Consider the following 18,622-nt stretch of genomic DNA (forward strand, 5'->3'; position numbering starts at 1 on the left):
TAGAACAAGACACAAGGACAAAGACACAGGGACCAGGATATTCTGCCTCCTGGAGGGCGGACAACAAGATCAAGGCAAGAACACAGCGAAAGACCACTAGAGCGGGAGTAACAGAGCAAGGCCTGGCAAACTAAGAAGCAAGACACAAACTGAGCTAACACATTGTACAGGCACAGTCCACTGGGTGGAGCTGCACTAAATACTGGAGGCCTCTTGGTAATTGGTCAGGAACAGACCAGACAGGTGCACCTGATTCCTATAAGAACCAGAGAGTTCAGGCACCGCCCCCTATACACACAGTGTCACGATATGGTATGAAATATCATAAGTAGTTCTCTAGCCTGTGTGGGCTAAGCCCCCCCTTCTTGGAGTAACAGTTTGTAGCTGCAAATTCCTGGCTTTCCTTCTCAGAGAGTGTGGGGGTTAGAAGTTTTATGGCCGAACGGAATTTACGACTGGCATTTCCTGTGTAAGCTCTTGTCCAGCTAGAACAGGAAAAATGGCTCCAAAAATTCATGAAAGATTCTTTGTTTAGTTTTTGTTAGATATTAGGCAAACGATTTAAGCTAGAAATATGAAAATATATATTTTTATTCTCACTCGGTGTATCTACACAACCCGCGAAACACGAGTTTCTAACTCCATCTGGTAAAGAAGTAGGGTTTTCTCTGTAACTATGTATCCCAGATAGGACATATTTGATCTCATTAGAATGCTCACGTTAATCCGAGATGAATTATGGGTTTGGTATGACTCTGTCATGTTTTGTAGTGAAGTTATAGAAATTAGAGAGAATAGTTTAAAGTTTAGGCAGAATGTAGAGAGAGGAGGGTCTGGATAAGCCAGCCTTTCTGTGATGTCACAGCCTTAATGTTTTAAGTGTCTGGCAGGCTCTGAGGAGTCACTTTTTGCTGATTTCTCCTTCTGGACTGCTTTGTCCTATTGTCCTGGAAGAGCTGGTACATCCCATGGACTGGGATGTATGGAAACTGCACTAGCCTGGATGCCTGCAATGCTTTTAATATGTGAGTGTTATCTCTTCTCATTTATTCCCTTTATGTTATAATTACCCAGGGTGCAGTACCTAATCTGACCTGAGAGTAAGGGGGGCGCCAGAGAGCTGCAAGTGTTAAGTGGAACTGTAAGCGGGATATACATAAATCCCTGCAGTTCGTGGTATATAGAAAAGCAGTGGGATACCTAGAATAAGCCCCTGCTGTAAACTAAGAGGTCAATAGCCTTGTGTGTGGTTTTTCATCACATTGTTAGCAGTGGAGGGATAACTAAGATAAGCCCCCCTGCACATGTGATAGCCGTCTGTTGGCCTAAAGTCACCCTGATCCGTGACGTAGGGGTGACGGTCACGGTGTGAATCCTGACCCAGTGGTGACAGCGGTCAGGGGAATCGTGACAATTGGTGGCAAGGCGGTGGGATATCTTTGAGCATTAGTGATTTGGTTTGAGTAATCATTCCTCTCACTAAAAACTTGCAGAAAGTTCTTGCGAGGACTCTGCGCAAATAAGTTTGGAGAACGAACTCAGTGCTTTTTAGTTGTGAGACAATTGCGTACTGGTAATTATCCCCTCCCTTTCTCTTCGTTTTTCTATCCTATCTTTTATTTGGCAACCATGGTTGTGCTGGGAGAAACCTTCTATGAGCAGCAGACCAGAGACACCCTTGTCGCCTTATGCAAGTCACAGCACATTGACTTTGCAAGCAAAAACAAAGCCCAACTGGTCGCAGATCTGGTGCAATGGGAAGCCGCTCGAGACCAATCTCAGAGCTCAGAGGCCGCAGAAGCCAGCACCAGCGAACATGAGACTGCAGCAGAGGTCCAACCACTGAATACGGGCCCTACTGGCAACCAGGGGGGCGCAGACCTCCTCCTGCAGCTGGCTCTGCAACAATGCGCCGCAGATGACCTAGAGGGACGTCGGCAGCTGATTCAGCAATACCATGAGCGAGCCGAGCGAGAGGCCCAGCGAGCCGAGCGGCAAGCGGAGCGGGAGTACCAGCTGCAGTTAGCCCAACTGCAAATGCAGGGGTCGTCCCAGTCCAGCCGTGAGCCCAGCAGCGCTCAGATACCTAAGCCCCGGCCCGATCACTTTCCTGTTATGGAGAAGGACGGGGACTTGGACACTTTTCTGCGGGCCTTTGAGAAAGCCTGCAGACAGTACCGACTGCCTACCGATGAATGGGCACGATACCTGACACCAGGGCTGAGAGGCAAAGCTCTGGAGGCGTTTGCTGCCCTCCCTCAAGAACAAGATGGTGACTATGAGGCCATCAAGCAGGCCCTGATAGCAAAGTACCAGCTTACTCCCGAGGTGTACCGTAGAAAGTTCCGGACCCTCCAACGTGGCCCACACGACAGTTACAGTGATGTGGTGCATGGACTGGGGACCCACTTTGACCAGTGGACCCAAGGACTGTCAGTGACCACCTTTGCGCAGCTGCGAGACCTGATGATCAAAGACCAGTTCTTTCATCTTTGCCCAGCTGAGGTGCGACAGTTCGTGATGGACAGAGAACCCAAAGACGTGACGAAAGCAGCACAGATTGCCGATGCCTATGAGGCCAACCGTAGATCGGAAGTGCGGAAGCCAGTCACCACCAGCTGGAGAGGGGGTAAGCCTGCAACCAACGCCAGTACCCCTGCCAGCCAGCACACCCGAGGTCCTGGCCCTGTGGCCAACAGCACCAGACCTACCACCGAACCTCGCGCGTGTTACACCTGCAAGCGGCCTGGGCATATCAGTACCTTCTGTCCAGACAGGCCGAAGAACCATCCAGCCAAGGCCCCAGGGCCTACTGCAGCAGTTCTTTTGGTGGGTGGTGTGGTTGGGAGGGTGTGTGACAACGTACAGCCCGTCACTGTGGGGGGCCATGTTGCTACAGGCCTCAAGGACACCGGGGCTGAACGAACCCTCATCCGACCCGAACTGGCGGCCCCTGAAGAAATCATTCCGGGAAAAACCCTAACTGTCACTGGGATTGGGGGCATCAGCTGTCCCTTACCGATGGCCCGGGTTTTTATTGATTGGGGTGCTGGGAGCGGGGTGAAGGAAGTGGGGCTGTCTGATAATTTGCCCACTGATGTTTTGTTGGGGACTGATTTGGGGAGGATGTTTGCATACTACGTTCCTGACACCCCTCCCCAATCTACTAATGCGGGTAAAGTTAACCCTGATGATGATGATGATGATGGGAAATCGCATGTGTTACCTGACCATGCTTTATCTTGTAATGATGCATCTAATAACCATTTTTTCCCTAGGATTGATGGTGAAAATGTTGTACCTGTGCCAGCTGAACCTGATAATGATTTTTCTGTGAAGGTTAATATGTCCATAGGTACAGGCGTGCCCAGCCACGTCGCTCTGCGGAGTGAGACGGCTGAGGAACCCCTAACAGGGGCAAGTGTCGGTGCTACAGGAAATGGGGAGATGCATGGGAACCGTGAGGAAGGTGACGCCATGAAAGTGACCAGTGCCACCGAGGAAGGTAACTGGCCCATAAGTAGCACTGCCCCTGGAGTGTTGGGGGTGGATGGGGAGGTAGAGCCCATAGCAGCGCCGGCTGATGGGCCTGTAGAAATCCCCGGGGAGACAGCCTACGTAGCTGCTGTCACCCGCAGTCAGAGTGCCCGGAACGCAGATAACTGTCAGCCTTCCGGACCCTCCTCAGTCACCACTGTGACTGAACCAGAGGTGGACCCAGAGCAGGTCCAAGAGGGTTCCCGTGGGGAAGGGACCCTGACGTCGCTTTTGGCTTCCCCTAGCCAGGAGTATCAGGCCGCTCTGCACACAGATGCGAGCCTAGAGAGTTTGAGACAACTTGCCGGGACGCCCTTCTCCGAGACTGATAAGGAGAAGGTGTTCTGGGAACAAGGAAGGTTGTACCGGGAGACAGTACCCGGAGAATCACAAAAGGAGTGGTTGAGGGAAAGACAGCTGGTCGTCCCGCAGCAATTCCGGGGTGAGTTGTTGCGGATTGCCCATGAGATCCCGCTAGCTGGACACTTGGGGATCAGCAAAACTAAGGCCCGGCTGTCTCAACACTTCTATTGGCCTAAGATGGGGACAGATGTGTCAAACTACTGCCGCTCCTGTATCACTTGTCAAAGAGTGGGGAAGGCGGGGCTTGCTCTTAAGGCTCCCCTGATCCCTTTGCCAGTGATAGAGGAGCCTTTCCAGAGGATCGCGGTGGACATTGTGGGCCCGCTGGCCGTCCCCAGCAGCTCTGGAAAGCAATACATCCCTACTGTGGTAGACTATGCTACCCGGTACCCAGAGGCAGTAGCTCTGTCGTCAACTAGGGCAGATAAGGTGGCGGATGCCCTGTTGGCCATCTTTTCACGTGTAGGATTTCCCAGGGAAATGCTTACTGATCAAGGGACCCAATTTATGTCTCGCCTAATGGAGGCTCTCTGTAAGAGAATGCAGGTGAAGCACCTGGTATCGAGTGCGTATCACCCACAGACCAATGGCTTGTGTGAACGCTTCAATGGTACCCTCAAACAGATGCTACGCATGCTGGTTGAGACTCAAGGGCGCGACTGGGAGCGGTACCTCCCACACCTGCTGTTCGCTTACCGAGAGGTTCCGCAGGCCTCGACGGGGTTCTCACCCTTCGAGCTCCTGTACGGCAGGCGAGTCCGGGGACCCCTTGGGTTGGTAAGAGAATTCTGGGAAGAGGAGCCGAACCCTTCTGAAGTGTCCATAGTGGAGTATGTCATGCGCTTCCGTGACAAGATGCAGACCTTGACGCAGTTGGTGCATGACAACATGACGCAGGCTCAGGCTGATCAGAAGCACTGGTACGACCAGAACGCCCGGGAGCGGACCTACCACGTGGGTCAAAAGGTGTGGGTGCTGGTCCCCGTACCAACGGATAAGCTTCAGGCAGCCTGGGAGGGCCCGTACGTCGTCCACCAACAGCTCAACCCGGTCACTTACGTGGTCACGCTTGACCACGCTCGGGGTAGGCGAAAGGCCTTTCACGTCAACATGATGAAGGCTCATCACGAACGTGAACCTTTCGTCCTACCGGTCTGCAGCTTACCCGAAGACGGGGAGGAAGACACCCTCCTGGACTTGCTGGCCCAAGCCAAGGCCAATGGGTCCATCGAGGATGTGGAGGTAAGCGCCTCGTTAACTGAACCCCAGCGGGTGCAGTTGCAAACCACACTGGAACCTTTCCGGGACGTGTTCTCCAACCGACCTGGGAGGGCTGAGTTAGCAGTCCACGAGGTGGACACAGGGAATCACGCCCCACTACGGCGAACACCCTATCGAATCTCTGACCAGGTACAGCAGATTATGCGCCAAGAGATTGATGAGATGTTACAGCTGGGGGTGATTCGACGGTCAAAGAGTGCGTGGGCCTCACCTGTAGTTCTCGTGCCAAAGAAGGACCGGACCACCCGGTTCTGCGTGGACTACAGGGGGCTCAACGCCATTACAGCCTCTGACGCGCACCCAATGCCGCGCATCGAGGAGCTGCTTGAGAAGTTAGCTGGCGCAAATTACCTAACAATAATGGATCTGAGTCGAGGATACTGGCAGATTCCCCTGAGCCCCGAGGCGCAGGAGAAGTCCGCCTTTATCACGCCCTTCGGACTGTACGAGTCCACGGTCATGCCCTTCGGCATGAAGAATGCCCCTGCCACTTTCCAGCGGATGGTCAACCTCCTGCTTCAGGGACTGGAGACGTACGCCGTGGCGTACTTGGATGACATTGCCATCTTCAGTCCCTCCTGGAAGGAACACCTGCAGCATCTCGAGGAGGTGCTCAGGCGAATTCACCAAGCAGGACTGACTATCAAGCCGGGAAAGTGTCAGATGGGCATGAGGGAGGTTCACTACCTGGGGCACCGGGTAGGCGGGAACACCCTGAAGCCAGAGCCTGACAAAGTGGGAGTGATCGTGAACTGGCCCACTCCTGTGACCAAGAAACAGGTGATGTCCTTCTTGGGCACTGCAGGGTACTATAGGCGCTTCGTAAAGCACTATAGTAGCCTGGCAAAACCTTTGACGGACCTCACCAGGAAGAAGCTACCTCACATTGTCAACTGGACAGATGGCTGTGAGGGGGCCTTCCAGGCGTTGAAAACCGCACTGTGCAACACCCCGGTGTTGAAAGCAGTCGACAGCAGTCGACCGTTCTTGGTGCAGACCGACGCCAGCGAGTTTGGCCTTGGTGCTGTGCTCAGCCAGGTTGACTCGGAGGACCAAGAGCACCCCGTGTTATACCTGAGCCGGAAACTTTTGCCGAGGGAAGTGGCCTACTCCACAATCGAGAAGGAGTGCCTGGCCATAGTCTGGGCCCTGCAGCGCTTGCAGCCCTACTTGTATGGTCACACTTTCACTGTGGTGACCGACCACAACCCTCTGCGCTGGCTAAACGCCATGTGTGGAACCAACGGCAGGTTGCTACGCTGGGCCTTGCCCTTCAGCAGTTTGACTTCACCATTGAACACAAAACGGGCAGGGAGCATGGGAATGCAGATGGACTCTCCCGCCAGGGTGAACCTACTGAGGTGCCCATGGAGGCATACCGTCGGGTTCTACCTCCCTAGCACACACCAAAAGGGGGAGGTGTCACGATATGGTATGAAATATCATAAGTAGTTCTCTAGCCTGTGTGGGCTAAGCCCCCCCTTCTTGGAGTAACAGTTTGTAGCTGCAAATTCCTGGCTTTCCTTCTCAGAGAGTGTGGGGGTTAGAAGTTTTATGGCCGAACGGAATTTACGACTGGCATTTCCTGTGTAAGCTCTTGTCCAGCTAGAACAGGAAAAATGGCTCCAAAAATTCATGAAAGATTCTTTGTTTAGTTTTTGTTAGATATTAGGCAAACGATTTAAGCTAGAAATACGAAAATATATATTTTTATTCTCACTCGGTGTATCTACACAACCCGCGAAACACGAGTTTCTAACTCCATCTGGTAAAGAAGTAGGGTTTTCTCTGTAACTATGTATCCCAGATAGGACATATTTGATCTCATTAGAATGCTCACGTTAATCCGAGATGAATTATGGGTTTGGTATGACTCTGTCATGTTTTGTAGTGAAGTTATAGAAATTAGAGAGAATAGTTTAAAGTTTAGGCAGAATGTAGAGAGAGGAGGGTCTGGATAAGCCAGCCTTTCTGTGATGTCACAGCCTTAATGTTTTAAGTGTCTGGCAGGCTCTGAGGAGTCACTTTTTGCTGATTTCTCCTTCTGGACTGCTTTGTCCTATTGTCCTGGAAGAGCTGGTACATCCCATGGACTGGGATGTATGGAAACTGCACTAGCCTGGATGCCTGCAATGCTTTTAATATGTGAGTGTTATCTCTTCTCATTTATTCCCTTTATGTTATAATTACCCAGGGTGCAGTACCTAATCTGACCTGAGAGTAAGGGGGGCGCCAGAGAGCTGCAAGTGTTAAGTGGAACTGTAAGCGGGATATACATAAATCCCTGCAGTTCGTGGTATATAGAAAAGCAGTGGGATACCTAGAATAAGCCCCTGCTGTAAACTAAGAGGTCAATAGCCTTGCGTGTGGTTTTTCATCACATTGTTAGCAGTGGAGGGATAACTAAGATAAGCCCCCCTGCACATGTGATAGCCGTCTGTTGGCCTAAAGTCACCCTGATCCGTGACGTAGGGGTGACGGTCACGGTGTGAATCCTGACCCAGTGGTGACAGCGGTCAGGGGAATCGTGACACACAGCCAGGAAGCATGCAGAGAGCAGAGACACAGAACATGGAGCTGGCAAGAAACAGAAACCACATCATGGCCTGGAGCAGTGGGTAAGATAGTGTGAGAGATGAGAGGCCATGCCGTGATGCCAGCAGAGTTGTTACAGCCACATTCACAGCCACAGGTTACAGACCACAGCCATGTCCACAAGTTACAGACCACACCATAGCCTATAACTATGCAGATAAGGTTATATTGTACACCAGCATGAGGTCATGCCCACACATTACACATATCCATGGGTTACAGACCACAGAGTACTGTACATAACAATGTAGGTAACTACGGGTAAAATGTACATCATCATGAGGTCTACAAGTTACAGACCACAGCCAGGTCTACAGATCTCAGCCACGTCCACAGGTTACAGACCACAGCCTGGTCTACAGATCTCAGCCACGTCACCACAGGTTACAGACCACAGCCAGGTCTACACATCTCAGCCACGTCCACAGGTTACAGACCACAGCAGTTTAATAAGAGCTCTATGCATTGTGAGTTTCTTCCTAATTTGACACAGATTTTTCTCATTACATGTAGCACAAGACGGATTTCCAGGCCATTTTCAAAGAAGATAATCGACATTGGGTGCTCATAGAAGAAGCTGCTTCGTTAAAAACCATCTTCACCGCATGTAAGTGAATGGATTGTATCTATGAAGGGGCACTCTGACGGTTCCGATGGCCACTACATTAGTCTGGAGGATGCGAATACTCACAGGGACATTCCCATTTGGGGCAGCATTTATCTCCGTTGATCTGGACTGCGAATCCTAGGAGCCCACAGCCGGACTGTGTTACATTGTAGGGACAATGCTGCGATTTATTCACCTGGATTAATTGCCCATCTACACATATATGTTGAATGCATTCGTTCTCTGTGTATGGCTGCAAAACAAGACGAGTGAATAAGTGGATCCAAAGCCTACATTATACACTTTTGACAAAATATGTCTGTGAAAGCGCAGACTACTGCCCAAAAGAGAGCAGACATCTTTCACATTCATTACATAGCACCATGGCTTGAGGTGAATATTGATACCCCCATATAACAGCCTTCTCGCTCTATACAGTTAGGGCCAGAAATATTTGGACAGTGACACAAGTTTTGTTATTTTAGCTGTTTACAAAAACATGTTCAGAAATACAATTATATATATAATATGGGCTGAAAGTGCACACTCCCAGCTGCAATATGATAGTTTCCACATCCAAATCGGAGAAAGGGTTTAGGAATCATAGCTCTGTAATGCATAGCGTCCTCTTTTTCAAGGGACCAAAAGTAATTGGACAATGGACTCTAAGGGCTGCAATTAACTCTGAAGGCATCTCCCTCGTTAACCTGTAATCAATGAAGTAGTTAAAAGGTCAGGGGTGGATTCCAGGTGTGTGGTTTTGCATTTGGAAGCTGTTGCTGTGAGCAGACAACATGCGGTCAAAGGAACTCTCAATTGAGGTGAAGCAGAACATCCTGAGGCTGAAAAAAAAAGAAAAAATCCATCAGAGAGATAGCAGACATGCTTGGAGTAGCAAAATCAACAGATGGGTACATTCTGAGAAAAAAGGAATTGACTGGTGAGCTTGGGAGCTCAAAAAGGCCTGGGCGTCCACGGATGACAACAGTGGTGGATGATCGCCGCATACTTAATTTGGTGAAGAAGAACCCGTTCACAACATCAACTGAAGTCCAGAACACTCTCAGTGAAGTAGGTGTATCTGTCTCTAAGTCAACAGTAAAGAGAAGACTCCATGACAGTAAATACAAAGGGTTCACATCTAGATGCAAACCATTCATCAATACCAAAAATAGACAGGCCAGAGTTAAATTTGCAGAAAAACACCTCAAGAAGCCAGCTCAGTTCTGGAAAAGTATTCTATGGACAGATGAGACAAAGATCAACCTGTACCAGAATGATGGGAAGAAAAAAGTTTGGAGAAGAAAGGGAACGGCACATGATCCAAGGCACACCACATCCTCTGTAAAACATGGTGGAGGCAACGTGATGGCATGGGCATGCATGGCTTTCAATGGCACTGGGTCACTTGTGTTTATTGATGACATAAGAGCAGACAAGAGTAGCCGGATGAATTCTGAAGTGGACCGGGATATACTTTCAGCCCAGATTCAGCCAAATCCTGCAAAGTTGATTGGACGGCGCTTCATAGTACAGATGGACAATGACCCCAAGCATACAGCCAAAGCTACCCAGGAGTTCATGAGTGCCAAAAAGTGGAACATTCTGCAATGGCCAAGTCAATCTCCAGATCTAAACCCAATTGAGCATGCATTTCACTTGCTCAAATCCAGACTTAAGACGGAAAACACACAAACAAGCAAGACCTGAAGGCTGCGGCTGTAAAGGCCTGGCAAAGCATTAAGAAGGAGGAAACCCAGCGTTTGGTGATGTCCATGGGTTCAAGACTTAAGGCAGTGATTGCCTCCAAAGGATTTGCAACAAAATATTGAAAATAAAAATATTTTGTTTGGGTTATGTTTATTTGTCCAATTACTTTTGACCTCCTAAAATGTGGAGTGTTTGTAAAGAAATGTGTACAATTCCTACATTTTCTATCAGATATTTTTGTTCAACCCTTCAAATTAAACGTTACAATCTGCACTTGAATTCTGTTGTAGAGGTTTCATTTCAAATCCAATGTGGTGGCATGCAGAGCCCAACTCGCGAAAATTGTGTCACTGTCCAAATATTTCTGGCCCTAACTGTATACCCCACACTACTTACTGTGCAGGTCTGGCTTGTGGATAACATGGAGGACACAGTGAGTTCTGCCGAGATGCCTGGAGTCTCTGTCTGGTTGAAGGTTCTTGATGACGTCATCATTAGAAGATGAGGGGACGTTGCTTCTGTCATGGGTGGCAACCTGTATTGGGGACGGTTAGTAGTACTTGGGGAGGGGGTAGCCGTTTGGATCCCTGAACCATCTGCATGTATATCATGTGTCAGAAGAAGGGGAGTCACAGCAACATAAGGGGCTTTTCCTAGAGAGGATGTACGAGGACTGGGCTGAAGAGCCGAGTGTGAAGCCTCTGTCCACATGGAATACTTGGCCTCTTTCTGTGAAGTTGGTGGGGGTTTTCTTGTGCCTATTCCAGAGGTCACTACAGTCTGTTCCCTAACAGGAGTGTGGGATGTGAGGGAAGTGGAGGACACTGACAATGAAGTGGTGAAAACTGATAAATGATGCTTTGTAGATGATGGAGCTGCTGGACCTGACACCACTGAGGATTGCTTGTCCTCAGTGATGGAAGGCCAGGCCTTGGCTGTTGGACGATAAGCAGCTGTTTCATATACAACTAGCAATTGAGAAGCAGAAGTGACATGACCCGTGGCATTAGAGGCCTCAGATGATGACAGATCTCTCTGTTCAGTTGTTCTCGCATCTGATGTGAAAATGGTTCCAACATGTTCTGTAGATATAGTTGAAGTTTTCATGTGGACTGGAGATGTAACACTGTGCTGCGAAGATGGCACAGGTGTGGAGCTGGTAATGATGTATGTCGTGGGCACTGTATAAAGTATCGAGCCCATCTCCTCTTTATGTGTGCTTACTAATGGTCCAAAATGAGAAACCTCTGGAGATAATGAGATCGGGACCTTTCCGCTTCCGTATGTTGCCGGACTGGTGGACTGCGTCGTCCTGGAGGTGTACAACAAAGGGTGGCCAGAGACTGGCATGGGTAGAGTCATTGTAGAGGTGGACATCGGTGTTACTGACAGCTCTTGCATCATTGTGACACTTGTACTAGACGTCCTCAATGATGCCAGTCCTGTGATCTCTGGGTGAGATGTTAGCTGTGCAGTCTCCTGAGTGGAAGTCACTTTGGTTTCATGCAAAGGAACATCTGAAGATGAGTGTGATCCTCCTGTGTATAAAGTGGCGTTTATTGGCCCTGTTACATTTCTTAAGTCTAGGACGAGTGTAGTGGTCTCAGTCATGGTTTTGGGTTCTGTTCTGTAGGACATTTGTGTGGTGGAGATTGCTGTGCCGTGGGATGTCACCACTGTTGTGTGCTCCGCCTTGGGTGGCGATGAAATCCATGAAATCATTTTTGTGGTAATGGTTGTATTGGCTGCCTCTGAGGTGACATCTTCTAAGCTTTGTGACTGGGTTCCTTCCTGTTTGGTGAGTATATGAATTGTGTGCTCGCTAACTGGTGCAGCCTGAGATGAGGCACTCAGAATTGGAGCTAACCTTGTTCTTTCTGATGGCAGAGTATGAGGCATTGATGATGCTTCCTCAGGTGTTACAGCTTTTGCCATTGTAGATGGTCGTGTTGACATGGTGACTCTATCTAACGTTGGCTGATTTGTTACAATGCTGGGAGTCCCCAGCCCCCTTGAGCTGCTGGGAGGATAGCCAGCCATAGATTCTAGAAGACTTGTGGTAAGGGGTAGTAATGTGAAGACTTCAGGGACTTCTGTGGTGGCCTCTGTGAACTTCTGAGATAAGCTGCTTAATGCCCCTGATATTTGGGTTATTCCTCCTATAGTCACAGTCAGATACTTGGCACGCGAGACTTCTTTTACGGTCGCCTTTTTGGTGGACATTACAGTGGTTTGTCGAGTGTCCTTAGAGAATTTGATTGTCTCCACAGCTTTACTTGTACTCTCAGTTTGCGAAGCTGTGGTTACTTTATACAATGGTGTAAAGACCAGGGTGTGGATTGTAGTTGTTGTTGGTAGTGATATTGGGGGTGATACTCCGAGGTCTGGTTGCTCCGTACTTGTATGTGGCTCAATGGGCTCAAATGTAAAGCTGGCGCTTGTACTGAATTTTGCAGATTCCAACATATGTTGGTCTTGTTGTGTTACAGTCTCACTAATCTGAAGTATGGTGGCTAAAGAACCTGCTGATGTGGTGACATTCTGATGAGCTGCTTTAAACAGGGTGGCGGGCATAGACATGACTTCAGAGGGGATTGTGTCAGGAGCTGGTGACGTGGACATGACAGTTCTAGTGACTGATATGGGTGAGAATTGGGTGGATAAATCTGGCGTGGACCAAGTTGTCGATCCTGGGGAAGCGAGTTTAGCTATTGTTATTCCAGCCATAGTCCTTAGGGAATCTGTAGGTGTCAAGGCATGCACAGTATCCGTCTTCAATTTGGTGGTTTTAACAGATTGCATTGTGGTGTGAAATGCATCTGAGCTGTATGATGCAGCAATAATTGTGGGGGAGACAGGTCTGGGTATGTGTTCAGTTACTGACTGGTCTCCTGAGACCCGCTGTGCAGATGATGTGGTCACATTCATTATGGCAGTCACTCTGGGGTGTTCTGTTGTGATATGGAGAATTGTCACATTGCCTGCAGGCTCAATACCTGTCAATAAAAGGTGAAATATATGAAATTATCAGACATTTTATATATCCAGCACCATAACTTTTGCTTAATAAAGCCTAAAACTGTAATAGGTTTGCCATATTGCCCTAAGAACCTTCATCTCCGTAAAAACAAAGTGGTAGTTTGTGCCTGTGACCTGTGCATGGCCTGCAGGCAATGAGCACATTGTGTGCCCAGCATTGGGAATTATTCCCCTTTCAGTAAGTGGTGGCAGAACTGAGCATCTTGGGTGTGTGGACTTGTTGGGGGTATGAGTTGTGTTCAATCTATAGCCTGTGGGGCAAGTTTGAGATTGAGTTGTAGAGTGACGTAGTGATATTGACCTCTAATAGTCACCGCAGCATCATTGAGGCTGAGTGAGGTTGACATTCCTACATCAAGGTCCCAATAAAACCAAGTGACACAAGGTCTCCTACATAGAGGTCCAAATAAATGTGTGTGACACAAGCGCTCCTACATAGAGGTCCAAATAAAAGTATGTGCCACAAGGTCTCCTACATAAAGGTCGAAATAAAAGCGTGTCACACAAGGTCTCCTACGTAGAGGTCCAAACAAAAGCGTGTGACACAAGGTCTCCTACATAGAGGTCCAAACAAAAGCGTGTTACACAAGGTCTCCTACATAGAGGTCCAAATAAAAGTATGTGCCACAAGGTCTCCTACATGGAAACCACAATAGAGGTGTGTGACTGGAAGCCCCCTATACATGTTCCAGACCCTCCTGTTCAGTGCTCAGGAAGGTTCGGCAGACTCTCCTATACACTATTATTCAGGTACTTACAGTCGGAGAAGTAGACACATTTTTTGGTAACTTCATCCACGACCATGTGTGGTGGGCACAATGGAAAGCATCCTTCAACCCTACAAAAGATGTGTGATAAAAGACTGGTCAAACCTGGCGCCACATTAATCAGTGTTGGGGCCTGAAGTCATTCTCTGCTCCTCCTACTAATCTAGATTATCTTTGCAGGAGGGAGGAGAGGGGTGCACCACAGGAAAGAACATTGCAGAGCACACAGACCTGGAACGTCACTTCCACCATAACCAACACCAATGTCATTTATCCATATGAGCCAGATCACCACCACACTGAACAGATGGATCATAGAGCAAGTGAGACAGTCCCATATTTGGATCTTTGTCTGTCCCGCTGTCTCAGATGATATGCCGACTGTCCAGCCCGGCCACCATCAGTGTTGCACTGACCTCTTGAGTGCTGCCAGGTGCCAGTGTCCCCAGAGAGGGTAAAAGCAGCTTATTACCACTATTGTCTTCTCTCTTGCAGGCACATGGAACTCAATAGGCACAGCTGAGGCTTCTACTAGACCCAGAGGTCACATGTTCACTGGGCCTCTGCATGGCAGAGCTGCTGGGTACTAGCTCACCTAGATGAGCTCTGCCAGTGAATTCTCTCTGTATGTTTTCCCTGTAACTGAGGGTCCTAGAGATACTCCAACAACATTGGAAAATAAATGCAGTTAAAAAAAATATACAGTATATGTCCCCCAGAGATCTGCTATGAGCTCTTGGGGGAAAAATAATGCCCAAGGGCAGACAGGGGAGCAAAGGAAATGGCTTGAGGGTAGTGTAGAGGAGATGGCCTGAGGGTAGAGAAGAGCACCAAGGATACTGACTGAGGGCAGAAAGGAGTTCTGAGAGGACAGCTTGAGGGAAGAGAAGATGGCCAAGGAGATGGCCTGAGGGCAGAAAAAACATCTAGGAGAGGAGTGCTGTGGAGACAGCCTGAGGGAAGAGAGGAACGCCAAGATGATGGCCTGAGGGCAGAAAAACCGTCTAGGAGAGGAGATAGCTTGAGTTCAGAGAGGAGTGCTGAGGAGACAGCCTGAGGGAAGAGAGGAACGCCAAGATGATGGCCTGAGGGCAGAAAAACCGTCTAGGAGAGGAGATAGCTTGAGTTCAGAGAGGAGTGCTGAGGAGACAGTCTGAGGGAAGAGAGGATCACCAAGGAGATGGACTGAGAGCAGAAAAAACGTCTAGGAGAGGAGATAGCTTGAGGTCGAGAGAGTGCTTATGAGACAGCCTGAGGGAAGAGAGGAACGCCAAGATGATGGCCTGAGGGCAGAAAAACCGTCTAGGAGATAGCTTGAGTTCAGAGAGGAGTGCTGAGGAGACAGTCTGAGGGAAGAGAGGATCACCAAGGAGATGGCCTGAGGGCAGAAAAACCGTCTAGGAGAGGAGATAGCTTGAGTTCAGAGAGGAGTGCTGAGGAGACAGTCTGAGGGAAGAGAGGATCACCAAGGAGATGGACTGAGAGCAGAAAAACGTCTAGGAGAGGAGATAGCTTGAGGTCGAGAGAGTGCTGATGAGACAGCCTGGGGGAAGAGAGGAACGCCAAGGAGATGGCTTGAGGGCACAAAAAACATCTATGAGAGGAGTGCTGAGGAGACAGCCTGAGGGAAGAGAGGAACGCCAAGATAATGGCCTGAGGGCAGAAAAACCGTCTAGGAGAGGAGATAGCTTGAGTTCAGAGAGGAGTGCTGAGGAGACAGCCTGAGGGAAGAGAGGAACGCCAAGATAATGGCCTGAGGGCAGAAAAACCGTCTAGGAGAGGAGATAGCTTGAGTTCAGAGAGGAGTGCTGAGGAGACAGCCTGAGGGAAAAGAGGATCACCAAGGAGATGGACTGAGAGCAGAAAAAACGTCTAGGAGAGGAGATAGTTTGAGGTCGAGAGAGTGCTGAGGAGACAGTCTGAGGGAAGAGAGGATCGCCATGCAGATGGCCTGAGGGCAGAAAAAAACGCCAAGGACAAGAGATGGCCTGAGGACAGAGAGGAGTGCGGAAAAGATGATCTGAGGGCAGAGATGAAAGCTGAGGAGACTGTTGTGAATTCTGTGGCAGAGTTCACTCCTGTGGTCACAAGTGGTACTTCGGCTGATTCTCTCTGGGATCTTCCGTTTGTGGAGGAAAGTGGTACTGCAGCTTCTGAGTTTCCTCCCTCAGGTGATCTGGTGAGCTCGTTAGCTTCTTCTTTACTTAACTCCACCTGATGCTTTGATCTATGCTTCCTGTCAATGTTTCAGTGTGGGACTTGTTTTTTCCCTGGATCATTCCTGTGGCCTGCTGCTCTGCAAAGCTAAGTTTTGCTTATGTTATTTTGTGCTATTTTTCTGTCCAGCTTGCTTTATTGGTTTTTCTCGCCTGCTGGAAGCTCTGAGACGCAGAGGGACCACCTCCGTACCGTTAGTCGGTGCGGAGGGTCTTTTTGTCCCCTCTGCGTGGTTTTTTATAGGTTTTTGTGCTGACCGCAAAGTAATCTTCCCTATCCTCGTTCTGTTCAGCTAGTTGGGCCTCACTTTGCTAAATCTGTTTCATCTCTATGTTTGTGTTTTCATCTTACTCACAGTCATTATATGTGGGGGGCTGCCTTTTCCTTTGGGGAATTTCTCTGAGGCAAGGTAGGCTTATTTTTCTATCTTCAGGATTAGCTAGTTTCTCAGGCTGTGACGAGGCGCCTAGGTTCTGGTCAGGAGCGCTCCACAGCTACCTTTAGTTGTGGTTTGATAGGCTTAGGGATTGCGGTCTGCAGAGTTCCCACGTCTCAGAGCTCGTTCTATTATTTTGGGTTATTGTCAGTTCACTGTATGTGCTCTGACCTCCATGTCCATTGTGATTCTGAATTGCCTTTCATAACAGTACAGGAAGCCAAAAGTGCTAATGATTCTCAATAGAGGGAAAAAAGAAGTTCTGAGACCATTTTTTTTTTTCTTTGCACTGTGTTTTGTCTTTTTTTTCCCCTAGACATTTGGGTGGTTCAGGACACAGGTGTAGCAATGGACATTAAAGGTCTGTCTTCATGTGTGGATCAGCTCACGGCAAGAGTTCAAAATATTCAAGATTTTGTGGTCCAGAATTCTTTGCTTGAACCGAGAATTCCTATTCCAGATTTGTTTTTTGGAGATAGAACTAAATTTCTGAGTTTCAAAAATAATTGTAAACTATTTCTGACTTTGAAACCTCGCTCTTCTGGTGACCCAATTCAACAGGTTAGGATCGTCATTTCTTTTTTGCGCGGCGACCCTCAGGACTGGGCGTTTTCTCTTGCGTCAGGAGATCCTGCATTGAGTAATATCGATGCGTTTTTCCTGGCGCTTGGGTTGCTGTACGATGAGCCTAATTCAGTGGATCAGGCAGAAAAAAATTTGCTGGCTCTTTGTCAGGCTCAAGATGAGATAGAGGTATATTGTCAGAAATTTAGAAAGTGGTCAGTGCTCACTCAATGGAATGAATCTGCGCTGGCAGCAATATTCAGAAAGGGTCTCTCTGAAGCCCTTAAGGATGTCATGGTGGGATTTCCTATGCCTGCTGGTTTGAATGAGTCTATGTCTTTGGCCATTCAGATCGGTCGACGCTTGCGTGAGCGTAAACCTGTGCACCATTTGGCGGTATTACCTGAGCTTAAACCTGAGCCTATGCAGTGTGATAGGACCTTGACCAGAGTTGAACGGCAAGAACATAGACGTCTGAATGGTCTGTGTTTCTACTGTGGTGATTCCACTCATGCTATCTCTGATTGTCCTAAGCGCACTAAGCGGTTCGCTAGGTCTGCCACCATTGGTACTGTACAGTCAAAATTTCTTCTGTCCGTTACCTTGATCTGCTCTTTGTCATCATATTCTGTCATGGCATTTGTGGATTCGGGCGCTGCCCTGAATTTGATGGACTTGGAATATGCTAAGCGTTGTGGGTTTTTCTTGGAGCCCTTGCAGTGTCCTATTCCATTGAGAGGAATTGATGCTACGCCTTTGGCCAAGAATAAGCCTCAATACTGGACCCAGCTGACCATGTGCATGGCTCCTGCACATCAGGAGGTTATTCGCTTTCTGGTGTTGCATAATCTGCATGATGTGGTCGTGTTGGGGTTGCCATGGCTACAAGCCCATAATCCAGTATTAGATTGGAAATCCATGTCGGTGTCCAGCTGGGGTTGTCAGGGGGTACATGGTGATGTTCCATTTCTGTCAATTTCGTCATCCACTCCTTCTGAGGTCCCAGAGTTCTTGTCTGATTACCGGGATGTATTTGATGAGCCCAAGTCCAATACCCTACCTCCGCATAGGGATTGTGATTGTGCTATCAATTTGATTCCTGGTAGTAAATTCCCAAAAGGTCGATTGTTTAATTTGTCCGTGCCTGAGCACACCGCTATGCACAGTTATGTGAAGGAATCCCTGGAGAAGGGGCATATTCGCCCGTCATCGTCGCCATTAGGAGCAGGGTTCTTTTTTGTAGCCAAGAAGGATGGTTCGCTGAGACCTTATATAGATTACCGCCTTCTTAATAAGATCACGGTTAAATTTCAGTACCCCTTGCCATTGTTATCTGATCTGTTTGCTCGGATTAAGGGGGCTAGTTGGTTCACAAAGATAGATCTTCGTGGTGTGTATAATCTGGTGCGAATTAAGCAAGGTGATGAATGGAAAACTGCATTTAATACGCCCGAGGGTCATTTTGAGTATCTCGTGATGCCGTTCGGACTTGCCAATGCTCCATCA

The 18,622-nt window shown here is 48.6% G+C and overlaps 1 protein-coding gene across 1 annotated transcript in view; it reads right to left on the reverse strand.

The window, feature by feature from the left end:
• Positions 1-18,622, reverse strand: part of OTOG (otogelin) — a 563,613-nt gene that overhangs the window by 226,630 nt on the left and 318,361 nt on the right. The window contains exons 28-30 of the mRNA XM_069768186.1: positions 13,891-13,970; positions 10,490-13,089; positions 8,468-8,636 (exon numbers count right to left, since the gene is read on the reverse strand). Coding sequence (XP_069624287.1) covers positions 8,468-8,636; positions 10,490-13,089; positions 13,891-13,970 — 2,849 coding nt within the window. The remainder of the gene's footprint in view (positions 1-8,467; positions 8,637-10,489; positions 13,090-13,890; positions 13,971-18,622) is intronic.

Source organism: Ranitomeya imitator, chromosome 5, assembly GCF_032444005.1.
Source record: "Ranitomeya imitator isolate aRanImi1 chromosome 5, aRanImi1.pri, whole genome shotgun sequence".
NCBI classification, from domain to species: domain Eukaryota; kingdom Metazoa; phylum Chordata; class Amphibia; order Anura; family Dendrobatidae; genus Ranitomeya; species Ranitomeya imitator.